The 16,198-nt window shown below is 38.6% G+C and overlaps 1 protein-coding gene across 1 annotated transcript; it reads left to right on the top strand.

Annotated features, from left to right (window-relative positions):
* The first annotated feature begins 14,982 nt into the window (after positions 1 to 14,982).
* On the top strand, positions 14,983 to 15,594 carry LOC143687447 (uncharacterized). The gene has a single exon (XM_077164436.1). The coding sequence runs from the start codon at positions 14,983 to 14,985 to the stop codon at positions 15,592 to 15,594; it is 612 nt and encodes a 203-aa protein (XP_077020551.1).
* The last annotated feature ends 604 nt before the right edge of the window (positions 15,595 to 16,198 follow it).

Below are 16,198 nucleotides of genomic sequence, written 5' to 3'. Positions count from 1 at the left end.
AAAAGCAAACAAGCTTGGCTACATTTATTGGCCCCCAAATTTTGAGTAAATTAAGTCTCCTGATCTAAAAATTTTGAAGGAAAATGAATTTGCGTGGAGTTTTTACAATTGATGTAATTAGGAAATAGGTATATAACACTTCGATCAATCGTAATCTCTGGACATAAAAGTGGTTTCCTGCGCTTTATGTGAAAAAGATAAAGCAGCTAAAGGAAACTAAACTTATATCTATAGGAAAAGGAGAGAGAGGATAGGTAGATGATAAGAAAAGGGAAGCATGCATTACCAAAAGTCAAAATGGGCCGTAGGTCAGTTCTCAAGACGGGGGACCCTGGATCTTCTCATGAAAAAGTAAAAAAAAAAAAAATAAATAGAACGAACAGAAAAGCACCCAGTGGTGCACAGGCTAATGCAGCTCTGAGAGGAAAATAAGGGGTTTTGATGTGGCCTCCTCTGTAAAAGACATAAAGGTACTGTGATTGAGATGTTGGGACAGATGTCTAAGAGGTGTGTTATCTTCCTAAGGATGTACCTGGAATTGTTTCCCTGTTACTAAGCTTTCCAAGAGAAGGAAGAATTGGGTTGAATTCCTATGATGTAACGAATGCCTGCAGTGTACTATGTAGTGTGTCTCGTGCTTTATTCACACTTTAATTCGCATACATTCTAGGGGTGAAATTATTGTCCCCATATTAGAGCAGAGGAAATGAGAAATGAGGCAGGTAGACAGACTTGCACAAAGTTCCATGACTAGCACTCCATGATATAGCTTCATAAGCTGTCATTTTTAAGTGGTGTTCGTGAAGTGACAGTCATAATCATCAACGCAACAGAACTGAGCGTCCAGATAAAGAGCCATACATGTATTCTCCACTGATTTTACACAAAGGTGTCAAGATATTTATGGAGAAAGTTTAGTCTTTGGAAGACATGGTGCTGGAACTTTGACTCAGGCATCACGTCATATGCAGAAATCAACACAAAATCAATCATAGCCCCAAGGGTGAAAACTTAAAATTACAATACATTCAGAAGGAAGCATGGGAAAACAACAGTTTGATGTACATTTTTCAATTAAAACCATTTTTGATTAGAGAATTTGCAGATTTCCAAAACAATCACACATAAAGAAGAGGGCCCCTATGCACCCCCACACCACCAACTCTCCATTGGTAGGGAAATTTGTTACAATTGATAACACTTATTTTCTAATTCTATTTTTTTAACAGTAATTGCATTTCTTACAATTTTTGAAAGATTACTAAAGTAGCATTACCACTATTACCCATAGTATACATGGGAGTATTTTCCTAACCTTCCCAGCCTATTATTTTTCCAAGCATGTCTTTATTTTGTTACTCATCTGCCCGTACACCGGCGAAAAGGAGTGTAAATCACAAGGTTTTTAGCAAAACTATAGAGTTATTTGGTCTTCTTTAAGAATCAAGGCTACTGGAACACAGTTTAACGGTTTCAGGTACTTCCCTCTAGCCACTCCAACACACCATGAACTAAAAAGGGATATCTATAAAATGTTTAAGAATAACCTCCAGGATAACTTCTTGATTCTGTTTGAAATCTCTCAGCAACTAAGACTTTATTTTCTCTCATATTTCTGTTTCCCCTTTTGGTCAAGAAGGCTTTCTCTCTCCCTTGATGCAGGGTCCCAGCTCATCCTGGGAGCCATGTCCCACGTTGTGGGGTGGGAGTGATTTTCCCTGGGAGGGTTGTGGTAATTCCTGCTGTGAATGTCCTACATGACACTCACCTATTTACCATCAAAATATTCCTCACTGATGCCTTCTTTCTCAAAATGAAGAGGATAGTTATTCACAACCATTTATAAACAGCATTCTTGAGCATGGAAGAGTCTTTTGATTTGAGGCTAATTTTCCAAATATCCATTCTCCCTTCACCATTGTCCCAATAATCAAGCACCAGACGTAAGATTGCCAACACCTCTCTTCCACACACTGCTAATGGGGAGGGGGGCACTTTCTCATTTTTTTAGACAAAAAGCAAAAATTAGGTAAAAACGTATTAGAGACAGAATATTTTTTCCTCCACTATATTTGTAATATTTTTATAAGAACAACCCATTTGTAATTACCCATAATTGAAGATAAATTGACAAAATAAGAGCCCTGCAGCTGGTAATAGCGGTTCCTCAGCAGCGTGTATTAGAAGACATGGGAAAAGTAAGGATACTTTCAAATTCAAAACACCTTCTCTGGGAATCATACCCAGAACCTCCCACCACTGACAATGTGGGCAACCTCTATGGCTCAGTCATCTCTGACCAGGGCTGTGGCCAAGATCTCTGCCAAGAGATCTACTGTTCCCCCAGCTGCCGTCTAACTACCTGCTATGGTTCTACCTGCTCCCACCTCAGCTGCTCTGTGTCCAGCTGCTGCTGCCCCTTCTAATACACTTGAGCCGATGTCACACTGGCTGCTCTTAGGCCATCTACTGTAGAATGGTCTATTGCTGCCTCTCCTGCTGCATCTTCAGCATCCACCTGGCCACCCATGGCCATGACATTGCTTATGCCCCATCTATTGTGGACCCTTCTGCTGCTGAACTTCATTGTAACCTGTGAACCAAGAGTCAGCCATCATGATGTCAACTGTAATATTAAGACAACAGGTCTTTCATTTTGTTCCCTATCTTGTACTAAACACGCGTTCATTCATAACTTTTGCTATAGAACTTCGTCATATTCAGATAAGTAGACCAAAAGTTTCCTGAAGCTCCGTGGCCTCACTTGCCCTGTTTGATGTACTTCCACATGGAAAGAAAATGTTTGAAAAGGAGCAAAATAAATGAGTCAACAGAATAAAGCAATTATCAAAAGAGAGGAACCAAGAACACGCCATACACATTCTGAAATGGGAAAATCATATCCTTTTTACCTATGGGCTTCATTATGAAGGATCAAATGTTTGACTTGTACAATAGACAGTGATGCCAGGTATTTCAATTTGAAGCAGAAATACAGTGGAAAACAGAAAGATTGGTGAGCCAGGACTTTAAGGGGAGGGAAGTCGGACATTAAAGCTTCGTATAGTAGCAGATTTCTCATACTGATGAGCTTGCCATTAGTAATAAGTTTATATTTAGATACTAATAACTGCCAATACTTGCCAAACCAATTTTGTTAAGCAAAGCAAATAGTCATAACATGTTTTTCTTCTGGCTTCGTTTACCCCAAGAAACAGTGCTTACATCAATGACAAGTTGATTTTAAGATTTGTGCTCTCAATGAGTGCAGCCTGGCCCTAAGGCAGCAATCTGTTTTTATCCTCTGTTCTTTAGCAATTGCTTTTCCCTTCAGAAGTAAAAGCTAATTATGGTTTCCCATGTCTTTCAGAGAATAGCCAACAACATTAATAGACCCCAGAGTTGAGAATTTTAGTTCTCAGAAATGTTTAGTGGAAAAAGGAGAAAAACCCTCTCTTTGACTATCAGTAGAAAAATATGGCATTAGTATCATAAGGAAGACCACATCCTTAAAGTCAGTATTTTGCTATTAGTCATTCATCTCAAGACGGTAATTGCCGTCTTCTTAAGGTTCTCATTTAGTATTTTGTAGTATTAAGGTACTCTCCACTTACACAAACAAACGTACACACAGAGACACACAAGACACACACACAACACAAACACACATCTGTCTCAAGTGGGAAGAACAACAGAAAAATCTGTTAAAGTGATCTTAGTGTGACTGTGATTTTGTCCTTGTATCTCCCACAATATCACAGTATATAAAACTATTCTCACTTACTATGTTTACTTTGAAAGTTAATTCTATTACACTTTCTACCATTGCGACAAAAAAGAGGCAGAACTTTTCCGTCACCACAGGACACTTCATGTGTCCCTTTAAAGCCACACCCACTTCCCACCCACACCACCTGCTCCTGAGCCCCGGCAACCACTTCTGTATTATCCATTTCTACAATTTTGTCATCCCAAGAGGCCACACATATGGAAACACGTAGCATATAACCTTTTGGAATTGACTTTTCTCTCAACATAATTCTCTGCTGAGTCATCCCAACTGTAGCATGTGTCTATAGTTTGCTCCCTTTTACTGCTGAGGAATATCCCATAGTATGGTTGTACTGCAGTTTCTAGAAACACTTGCCCATTGGAGATGTCTGTATTGTTTCCAGATTCTGGAGAATTAATCCTTAATATGCACAGAGTTTCTATTTGGGGTGATGAAAAAGTTTTGCCAGTGGATGGTGGTGATGGCAGCAAGTATTGTGAGTGTAATAAATATCACTGAATTGCACACATGAAAGTTTTAAAATAAGAAAGTTTGCATCCCATAAATGGTACCATGATAAAAATAAAAAGTAAAGAACAAAAACCCACAGCAAACTACAATAATAAACACTGAGGAGGAGGAAGATTTTGATTTCCAGTTACTACCTTACAATATGCAAAATGTCCAGTTTTCAATAAAAACTATCAGACATGCAAGAAACAGTTTAGCCCATTCACAGGAAAAAAAAAATTTAGTAGAATCTGTCTGTGAAAAGCACCGACGTTGAACTTACCACATAAAAAATTTAATCAAATTGTCTTAAGTGTGCTCACAGAGTTAAAGGAAACCACGGGCAAAGAACTAAAGAAAATGAGATCATGATATCTCAACAACTAGAGAATATTAAAGAGATAGGAATCATAAAAAAAATCTAATGCATTTCACAGCTGAAGGTGACAGTAAATGAAATGAAGAAATTCACTAGAGGGTTTCAATTGCAGATTCGGGGAGCAGAAGAAAGAATCTGTGAACTGGAAGATAGGTCAGTTGAAATTATCTAATCTGAGCAGTAGAAAGAAAAAAGAATGAAGAAAAATGAGTAGAGCCTAAGAGAGCTGCCTGAGACCATCAAACAGACCAACATACATGCAATGAAAGTCCCAAAAGAGGGGAAAAGAAAGGAGCACAAATCATATTCTAAGAAATAATGACCAAACACTTCTCAAATTTCATAAAAGACATGAACCTATACATCCAAGAAGCTCAATGAATTCCAACAGTACAAAAGCAATGAGATCTACACATTACAACCGATTACCAAAAAATATAAAAGAATCCGGAAAGCTACAAGAGATAAGTGACTTAGAATCATATCCAAGGGATCTTCAATAAGATTAACAGTCTATTTCTAGTAAGAAACCAAGGAAGCCAAAGGCAGCGGGATGACATTTAAAGTGCCCATAGAAGAAAAAAAAACCCTAAGATCTCTGTATCTGGCGAAAGTATCCTTCAAAAATAAAAGAGAAATTGAGACATTGTACATGGTAGACCTGTTGCTAGTAGACCTGTCCTACAACACACACAAAAGAGAGTCTCTCCAGCTGCAGTGAAAGCACAGCAGACAGCAAATTGAAGCTATATAGATTAGTGAAAATATCTGTAAACCTACACAGGCAAATATAAAAGCCAGAATTATTCCATTTTTATTTTAAGTACTCTACTTTTTCCTATATGATTTTAAATACAAATACATAAAGCAATAGGTATAAATATGTGTGTAGATGAGCATACAATGTATAAAGATGCAATTTGTGACAATAACAACATAAAGAAGAAGAGGGGGAGCTGTATAGTAGCAGGGATTTTATATACTTTTGAAGCTAGGTTGGTGTTGATTCAGACTGCATTGTTAGAAGTCTAAGACACTAATAGTAATCGCCTAAGACAACCAGTAAGAAAATAAATTATGCATATGTATATATGAAAAGAAGGAAAATAAACAAGCATATATATATTTATTTTCCATATATATATATATGGAAAAGGAAATCAGAAAGGAGTCAAAATGGTATACCACAAAAATGAATTAAACATAAAAGAGGTCATAAAAGAAAATACATTTAAACACAGCAAAAAATATATATATTAGAATATAGGGTACTCGTGAAATGATTACATTTACTTATATAAAAACATACTACCTTTTTCTTTTTTCTCATTTTACAGCACATTTATGAAAACTTTGTCACAAGCTGGAACTGGCTTATAGAAGGGTGTCAGAAACCATTCCTTTAGACTATTGCATAGAGACGGCACAAAGGCAACCTGAAATAATATTTCTTATAGGTACTAATAGGGGGCAAAGTTAGAGAGCGTCTATAAAAGCAAAAATAAGATCCTCTTCTAAGAGTTACTTATAAATTACCATTAGGATAAGAAGAGAAATGCAAAACCATTTAAAGGGAGAGAATGGCTCCCAAGGAAAAATAGTCCTGAATTAAAATATGATATGCCTAAAACATCCATTTACACATAATAAAGGGGAGCATGATTGGACTGGATGCAGGGATGAAGGAAAGAGTTTGAAGGCAAAAAGGTGAACTTGCTGTTGAAAGGTGTGCCTGGAGAATAGTTCCCCTAAAGCCGTGCCTTCTAAACCCAGTTCTCAATCAAATACAGCCATTTTTAAGATTTTGTTTTAGAATAAGAATTGCATAGAAAAGGATACACTATTTCTGGTAACTTCTGGAGATCATTTTATTCTTTAGTTTTCATATGACTGGGGTACTTCAAGGAATTTTACAGAAAGGGTACATACATAGGTTACACAAGAGGTTTTTACATACTTGGAAAAACCTTTCTTCAGCCCTTCCATATGAATCATTTGACTGTTTGTGGCAGAAATGGCTAATTGTATACCAAAAAATTACTGCTTCTCCTTCTTTGTGTAGAGTTACCCCTCGGAAGTAGCTTCCAGGAAGGGACACCTTTTCCCAGAACTTCTTGCAGCCAAAAAATCTTCTTGACTGAGTTCTAGTTAATGAAACATCTTTCCTTTCCAGGCCTTGCCAAAAATCTCCCACATTTTCCCATTCTGGCTGGCTGTCAGAGTGACCTTGGAAGACACTGAAAAATGACAGGGATTCTGTCATCTGGGCCCCTAAATGCTGTGTGAAGGGAGGATGGACTGGGTCCTGCTGAGAACTTGATTCGCACAGTGATGTTATTTCATGAGCAAAAATCCACTTCAGTTGAGTCATTAGGTACTTTTTTTTAACTTTTTTTTATTGTACAGTATAACACATATACAAGGCAAAGAAATAAAAAAGCAGTAGCTTTGAAAGCATTCCTCAACAAATAGTTACAGAACAGATCCCAGAGTTTGTCATGGGCTACCACAGGATCCCCTCATATTCTTTACTTCTAGCTGCTCCAGAATAAAGGAGGCTAGAGGGCTTAAATATTTTTTTATCATCATGATTGACTTTCTTTCCTTCTTTCCTTGTGAAAAACAGCATATGTGCAAAAATGCTATAAATTTCAAAGCACAGTTGTACAACATAATTCAGAGTTTGACATGGGTTACAATTTCACAATTTTAGGTTTTTACTTCTAGCTGCTCTAAAATAATGGAGACTAAAAGAGATATCAATTTAATGATTCAGCATTCATATTCATTTGCTAAATCCTGCTTCACTGAATAGCTCCAGCATCACCTTTGATATTCTCATCCCTTTCTTTAGGGGTGCTTCGTCTATGGCCATTCTAACTTTTTCATATTGGAAGGGTCTGCCACTAATATGGGATAGGGAGATGGAACTATGTGATGTTCTGGAGAGGCTGGGCTAGGTTTCTGGACTTATCTGTACCAGGAACCCATCTGGAGGTTGTAGGCTTCTGGAAAGTTACTCTAATGCATAGAACCCTTGTGGAACCTTATATATTGCCCTAGGTGTTCTTTAGGATTGACTGGAATGGTCCTGGTTGGGGGTTGGCAGGTTATGATATGTAGCAAGGTCTAACTGAAGTAAGTGTAAAAGCAACCTCCAGAGTAGACTCTCGACTCTATTTGAACGCTCTCGGCCACTGATACTTTATTAATTACACTTCTTTTCCCCCTTTTGGTCAGAAGGGAATCATTGATCCTACAGTGGCATGTCTGGATTCATCCCTGGGAGTCATCTCCCACATCACCAGGGAGACTAGCATCCGTGGATGTCAAGTCCCATGTAGTGGGGAGGGCAATGATTTCACTTGCAGAGTTGGGCTTAGAGAGAGTGAGGACACATCTAAGCAACAAAAGAGGTCCTCCAGAAGTAACTCTTAGACTGCTATAGATAGGCACGTGCCTGGAGTAGTCTAAGCTTCTCTGCTACCTACATAAGCTTCACAAGCGTAAACCTCCTGATCGAGGGCATGGACCATTGTTGTGGGTGTTCCTCAAGTTTGACACAGTATCAGGGAGTTCCCTGATTGTTCGGTTTAATAGTTCCATATTTTTCTCCCATCCTTCAGGAGACTTTGTCAATACTTTTTGATTATCTGCTTAATATACTCTAGGATGAATTCAGGCATTACAATAATCTATACAGGATTAAAGGACCTCTTTCTTATTCTGTGCTTTCTATGTTTCAGTTGTTCAAATGAGCTATACAGACAGGGTGAACTAAATTATGCACAACGGAAAATTTCAGTTCCAGACCAAATAAACCTTTCTTCCACTGGTCTCAAAGAGTATGTGTGGTTCTAAAATATAGACACTGTCTTCCATACCCAGATGTTCTCAATTACCTTAACCCCAATCTATTCAGCTTCATCCTTAACTCTAAATATCAGGTTGTGTATGTATATATATATATGAAACCTCTCAAAATTCAGAAGTAATAATCATCACTCCGGACTTAATGTGTCTGCTCTGAACGTTTCCAATCTAGGCCCCTGTTTTCTTATAAGCATTTTCTAAAGGTGACCATACCATTCTTGTTCTTTTGTTTCTGGCTTATTTTGTCTTGCCAAATGTCTCACCCGTTCATTCACATCGTTGCATGCCTCCCAACTTTGTTCCTTTACGTAGCAGCCCAAACTTCAAACGTAAGTATACACCATCGTTCACCAATCTACTTCTCCATCAGTGAATCCTTTGGCCACCTGCATTCATGGGCATCATGTAGAGGGCTCAAAGTCCACAGCCCATCAACATTCTCTATCTTAGATAATTTCATTGTCCCCAATAAACACACCCTCACCCAATAGGAAATCTAAACCTCCTCCTAACTCTTGTCCCTCCGCCCATTATTTACCTCTGACGTTGCTGTGGTAGTGCTGATGGTATCCTTTTGAACATAGCTCATAGCATGGAATAGAAGTCTTCCCCCTGTATCCTGGACTTAAACACACTTTATACAAGCATCATATATTTGAAATAATTCTTGTGAGAACTAGTTCATATATCTAATGTTGATCAGTGGGACATGTACGTCTATACAGTGCCTTTCAATCGTGTTCATCTTCAATATGGTAATATTTCTTTTAGACCCACTAGAGAATCACCTACACTCCTATCTATTCCCTTACATTGGGAGCTGAACCTCATTAGCTAACAGTTCACCCATCTCTAGCTTCTATGTATCTCTAAGTCCCCCATATTCTATATTATAAGCCTTTGATTATACCTTTATGCTTGTCATAAAAGTGGAATCATAGTTTCTATCCTTTTGTGTCTGGCTAATTTCACTCAGTATTATGTCCTCAAGGCTCATCCATCTTGTCATGTGCTTCAGGACATCATTTTGTCTTACTGCTGCATAATAGTCCACAACATGCATATACCATATTTTATTGATCTACTCATCTGTTGATGGGCATTAGGTTTGTTTCCATCTTTTGGCGATTGTAAATAATGCTGCTATGAACATCGGTGTGCAAAAGTCTGTTTGTTTCACTGCTTTCAGCTCTTCTGGGTATATACCAAATAGTGCTATTACCGGGTCATTGGGCAACTCGATATTTAGTTTCCTAAGGAACCGCCGAACAGTCTTCCATAGTGGCTTCACCATTATACATTCCCACCAGCAGTGCATAAGTGACCCAGTTTCTCCACATTCTTTCCAACATTTACAGTTTCCTGTTTGTTTAATAGCAGCCATTTTTATAGGTATGAGATGGTATCTCATTGTAGTCTTGATCTGCATCTCCCTAATAGCCAATGAAAATGAGCATCTCTTCATGTATTTTTGAGCCATCTGTATTTGCTCTTCAGGAAAATGCTTATTCATATCTCTAGCCCATTTTATAATTGGGTTGTTTGTTCTTTTGTTGTTGAGTTATATGATTTCTCTGTATATACAAGAAATCAATTCTTTGTCCAATATGTGATTTCCAAATATTTGCTCCCATTGAATTTGTTGCCTCTTCACCTTTTTGACTAAGTCGTTCAAGGTGCAGAAGCATTTGATTTTGAGGAGTTTCCATTCATCTTATTTTCCTTTTGATGCTTGTGCTTTGGGTGTGAAGTTTAGGAAGCTACCTTCTACTACTAAGTCTTGAAGATGTTTCTTTACACTTTCTTCTAGAAGTTTTATGGTGTTAGTTCTTATATTCACATGTTTGATCCACTTTGAGTTAAGCTTTGTGTAGGGGGTAAGATAGGAGTCTTCTTTCATTCTTTTGGTATTGATATCCAGTTCTTCCGTGCCCAATTATTGAAAAGACTATTTTCTCGCAGTTCAGAGGATTTGGGGGCCTTGTCAAAAATCAGCTGACCATAGATTTGGTGGTCTATTTCTGCACTCTCAATTCAATTCCATTCGTCAATGCTTCTGTCTTTGTATCAGTATCATGCTGTTTTGACCTGTGGCTTTATGATACATTTTAAAGTTAGGGAGCGTTAATCTTCCCACTACGTTCCTGATTTTTAGGATGCTTTTAGCTATTCAGGGTCTCTTTCCCTTCCAGATGAATTTGGTAACTAGCTTTTCCAAATCTGCAAAGTAGGTTGTTGGAATTTTGATTGGTACTATGCTGAAACTGTTGGTCAATTTCGGGAGAATTGACATCTTAACTATATTTAACCTTCCTATTCAAGAGCAGGGAATGTCTTTTCACCTATTTAGATCTCCTTTGATTTCTTTTACCAACATTATGTAGTTTTCTGTTTACAAGTCCTTTACATCCCCAGTCAAGTTCATTCCTAAGTACTTGATTCTTTTAGTTGCTATTTTGAATGATTTTTTTCCTTAACTGGCTCCTCAGCTAGGTAATTGCTTGTGTATAGAAATGTTACCAATTTTTGCACATTAATTTTATATCCTGCCACCTTGCTGAATTTATTAGATCAAGTAACTTTGCTGTTTATTTCTCAGAATCTTCCAAGTATAATATCATATCATCTTCAAATAATGAGACTTTTACTCCTTCCTTTTCAATTTGGATGCCTTTTATTTGTGCAGCCTGATTGCTCTAGTTAGAACTTCTAGCACAATGTTGAATAATAGTGGTGACAGTGGGCACCCTTGCCTTGTATCTGATCTTAGGGGAAAAGCTTTCAGTCTCTCTCCGTTGAGTACAAAGCTGGCTGTCATTTTTTCATTATTCCCATTATCGTATTGAGGTAGTTACCTTTGATACCTATCTTTTGGAGTGTTTTTATCAGAAAAGGGTGCTGTATTTTATTGAATGCTTTCTCAACATCAATTGAGATGATCATGTGATTTTTTTCCCTTTCAATTTGTTAATGTACTACATTACATTACATGATTTTCTTGTGTTGAACCATCCTTGCATTCCTGGTATAAACCCCACTTATTCATGGTGTATGATTCTTTTAATGTACTGTTAAATTTGATTTGCTAATATTTTGTTGAGATTTTTTGTGTCAATGTTCATTAGGGAGATTGGCCTGTAGTTTTCCTTTCTTATAGCATATTTACCTGGTTTGGGGTTTAAAATGATATTACCTTCATAAAATCAGTTAGTGAGAGTTCCTTTTTCCTCAGGTTTTGGAAAAGTTTGAGCAGGATCGGTGTTAGTTCTTTCTGGAATGTTTGATAAAATACCCCTGTGAAGTCATCTGACCCTGGGATTTTCTTTCTAGGAAGAGATTTGATGACTGATTGAATCTCTTTACTTGTGATTGGTTTGCTGAGATCTTCTGTTTCTTCCTGAGTCAGTGTAGCTTGTTTTGTGTCTCCAGAAATTGTTCCATTTCATCTAAGCTGTCTGGTTTCTTGGCATATAGTTGTTCATAGCATCCTCTTAGGATTTCTTTTTTTTTTTCTTCAAGGTCTCTGGTAACAAACCATTTCTCACTTCTGATTTTCTTTATTTGCATCTTCTCTCTTTTTTTCTTTGTCAGTCTTGCTAGTGGCCCATCAATTTTATTGATTTTCTCAAAGAACCAACTTTTGGTTTTATTGACTCTTTCTACTATTCTTTTGTTCTCCCAGTCATTTATCTCTGTGTTAATCTTTATTATTTCCCTTCTTCTATTTGTTTTGGGGTTATTTTGTTGTTCTTTCCAAGTTCCTCCAGGTGTGCATCTAAGCCCTCAATTTTGGCTTTTTCTTGCTTTTTAATATAGGCATTTAGGGCAACATAAATTTTCCTCTCAGCACAGCCTTTGCTGCAACCCCTAAGTTCTGATAAGTTGAATTCTCATTTTCATTCATCTCCAGATAGCTGTTGATTTCTCTAGCAATTTCTTCTTTGACCCACTGGTTGTTTAAGAGTGTGCTATTTAATCTCCATATATTGGTGAATGTTCTCATTCTTTGGTGGTTATTGAGAACCAGTTTCATCCCATTGTGATCAGAGAAAGTGTTTTGAATAATTTCAATGTTTATAAATTTATAAAAACCTGTTTTGGGTGCCGCATATGATCTGCCCTGCAGAATGTTCCATGAGCACTAGAGAAGAATGTACATCCTTGTGCTCTGGGGTGCAATAACCTATATATGCCTGTTAGTCAAATTTTTTTTAACAAGTTATTTAATGTCTCTATTTCGTTATTGATCTTCGGTCTGGTTGTTCTTTCTATGGATGAGGGGTGTATTGAAGTCTCCTACTATTGTTGAGACATCTATCACTTCCTTCAGTTTTCCCAATGTCTGTCTCATGTATTTTGGAGCTGCTTGATTGAGAGCATAAACATTTATGATTGTTATACCTTCTTGGTGAATTTACGCCTTAATTAGTATATAGTTCTTCTTTGTCTCTTATGATGTCTTTACATTTAAAGTCCATTTTGTCTGATATTAGTATAGCTACTCCTTTCTTTTGGTCACAACTTGCGTGGGAAATCTTTTTCCATTCTTTCACTTTCAATCTTTTTGCATCCCTGTGTCTAAGATGAGTCTCTTGTAAGCATCATATATCTGGATTATGTTTTTTAATTCATTCTGCCAATCTGTATAGTTAATTGGTAAATTTAGTCTGTTAACATTCAAAGTTATTACTGAAAAGGCATTTCTTGATTCCATCATCTTATCTTTCTAATTTTATTTGTTAGATCCATATATTCTTTCCCTCCTTCTCTTTGTATTCTTTAAATTACCCTTAGGGGTTCTCTTCAATTCTGTGCCCTTTTCCCGACCTCCTTCTCCTGTCCTTTTTTTATTTTCTGCCTACAGTACTCTTTTTACTATTACTTGTAGGGCCAGTCTCTTGTTGACAAATTCTTTCAGGAGTTGTTTGTCTGTGAAAACTTTAATCTCTCCCTTAATTTCGAATGACAATTTGGTTGGTTACAGAATTCTTGTCTGTAAGTCTTTCTCTTTCAGGATCTTGAATATATCGTACCACTGCCTTCTCATATAATATTATAGATGAAGGATAGGATATTCACTGATCAAGCTAGAAACAAACTATCCCCATGGGACTGATAAACTGTATTCTAAACACATATAATGTACAAAGGTCAATTCTAGGGGGATTAATGAACTAAAGATAAAAACAAAACCTTAAAACTCATATAGGTAATATACATGAAGACTTTTGAACTTGAGGAGGGGATATATCTCCTGATCAGGACCAAAATCTTGTAAAAAGAGAAAAATCAGGGAAAATGCAGGGTTTACCTCATGTGTTTCCTAATGATCATTTAAGGATCTTAGCTCAGAGTTGCTTGTTGTTCTGCAAATAAATTTTTTACACATTCCACAGCTTTTCTCATTGTTTAGAGCAGGAGGGAAAATCCTAAACTAGCGTCCACATTACAGGTGGAATCAGCACCCTAGAGAACTCATCTATGACCAGGGCCCACCATGTTTCAAGTAAGGCGAGGAGCTATGCAGTAAGACCGCCTTCCAGCTAACTGCAAGGGTACGACAGACCAAAGAATGCCTCAGAGAAACCCAGGTTGACAGGGAAGAAAGAGCATTTATTAGGGGCTTGCACAGGATCCTAGTTCTCGGCAGTGGGGAAAGAGACAGCAAGTCCTGGCTATGATGGTCCGCAATGAACAGAGGACAGAGAGATGTTTTGTAAGGTCGGAACAAAGTAGGGTAGGTTCAAGGGAGTGACACCGAGAGGGTGGTATGAATTCATATTAATGATTAGAGCTGGCCTATCAGACTGTTACAAAATATTACGTATTCCTCAAAGTAAGAGTTAATGTTTTCTAAGAAATGATGAATATGCAACTATGTGATGATAGTAAGAATTACTGATTATATATGTAGAATGGGATAATATATTAATGGTTTGTTGGTTGTTAATTTTTTTAATTAATAAAAAAAAGAGTTAATGTTTTAAGGTGAGGGCAGCATCCATGCTTCAGAGACGGTGGGAAGGGGAGAGCTGTGGAAAGATGCAGAATTTCGCGTATGTTACACAGCAGTCATCACCCTCTCTTCAGAGGTGCTTCCCAATGTGTCCCTGAGGTAAGCAGATGCAGATGGACCCTTGTGACCTCCAATAGGTGTAACAGTGCTTACTGACTGCATTTCTAATTTCTGGTAAATAGACTCGTGTTTAAGTATCAATAAGGAAAACAAACACATCAATTACCCTGGAAAAATTCTTAACACTTCAGGAATAATTTCCTCCTTGGGCCATTTCCCCATGGAACATGGAAAACAACGTAAACAACAGGGAAAAGTTGTTCATTGGTCCCAACGTTGGGGTCCCACTGTATAAAAGCTCCAGAAGAGAAGGAGGTGTGAGAATCTGGGAAAATCACCTTGAACAGGAACTCGCCCTCCACACCTGACACCATGTGCCACTCGTGCTGCTCCCCTTGCTGCCAGCCCACCTGCTGCAGAACCACCTGCTGCAGGACCACCTGCTGCCAACCCACCTGCTGTGGGTCCAGCTGCTGCCAGCCTTGCTGTTGCAGCACACCCTGCTGCCAGCCCACTTGCTGTGGGTCCAACTCTTGTGGCTCCTGCTGCCAGCCTTGCTGCCGTCCAACCTGCTGTCAGACCACCTGCTGCAGGACCACCTGCTGTCAGCCCACCTGTGGGACCAGCTGCTGCCAGCCTTGCTGTTGCAGCACACCCTGCTGCCAGCCCACTTGCTGTGGGTCCAACTCTTGTGGCTCCTGCTGCCAGCCTTGCTGCCGTCCAACCTGCTGTCAGACCACCTGCTGTAGGACCACCTGCTGCCGCCCCAGCTGCTGTGCTTCCAGCTCTTGTGGCCAAAGCGGCTGTGGGTCCAGCTGCTGCCAGCCTTGCTGCTGCCCAACCTGCTGTGGGTCCAGCTGCTGCCAGCCTTGCTGCCGCCCAGTCTGTTGTCAGACCACCTGCTGTAGGACCACCTGCTGCCGCCCCACCTGCTGCTGCAGCCCTTGCTGTGTTTCCAGCTGTTGCCGACCCTCCTGTTGCTGAAGCCCTCACCCATCCCCACCACTCACCGTAGACCATCTTTCCTCAGCCATTTGGCCAAAGTTCCTACTCCTGCAATAAATGTGCTCCCCATGCTTTGCTGACAAACAATAAACTGACGCCCAACGTTGCAGACTCTTCCTCCTTCAAGTTTGTGAGTCAGCTGGGGAATGAGTCTACTTCACCTTGATCTTATTCTCCGTCATTTCCTCCTGATCGCTGCACCCGATGTTGGTCAGTGTCATCCCAATTTGTCATGGATTCATGCTTTCACCTTGGGAAAGTGATCATCAGTTGTTGTCTTTGACCAGAAATAAAAAGCCTTAATCTCATGTTTCTTTAGTTAACTCTGTACAATGATCACTATTGATTATCATTTTTATAAGTGCAATATTTCCCGCTTTTTTCACTTTTAATGATAACTCAATTATCTTCCTAGCTGTGGTTTTCCAATAAAATATATTTTTTGCATCCAATGGAATTTGTGCTGGTTTTTTCATACACCACTTCCTGTTTAAGTCTTCACTTTTGAATTGCATTAAATATCTATCATCTCATTCGGGCCTCAAAATGTCCTTCACGTAGGATGGAGCAAAGATTAGCATTT

Source organism: Tamandua tetradactyla, chromosome 6 (genome assembly GCF_023851605.1).
Source record: "Tamandua tetradactyla isolate mTamTet1 chromosome 6, mTamTet1.pri, whole genome shotgun sequence".
In the NCBI taxonomy this organism is placed as follows: Eukaryota; Metazoa; Chordata; class Mammalia; order Pilosa; family Myrmecophagidae; genus Tamandua; species Tamandua tetradactyla.
This window is presented reverse-complemented; position numbering and strand designations above follow the sequence as displayed.

Coding starts and splice junctions, on each gene's coding strand:
- LOC143687447 (XM_077164436.1), top strand. CDS start 14,983: ATGTGCCACTCGTGCTGCTCCCCTTGCTGCCAGCCCACCTGCTGCAGA.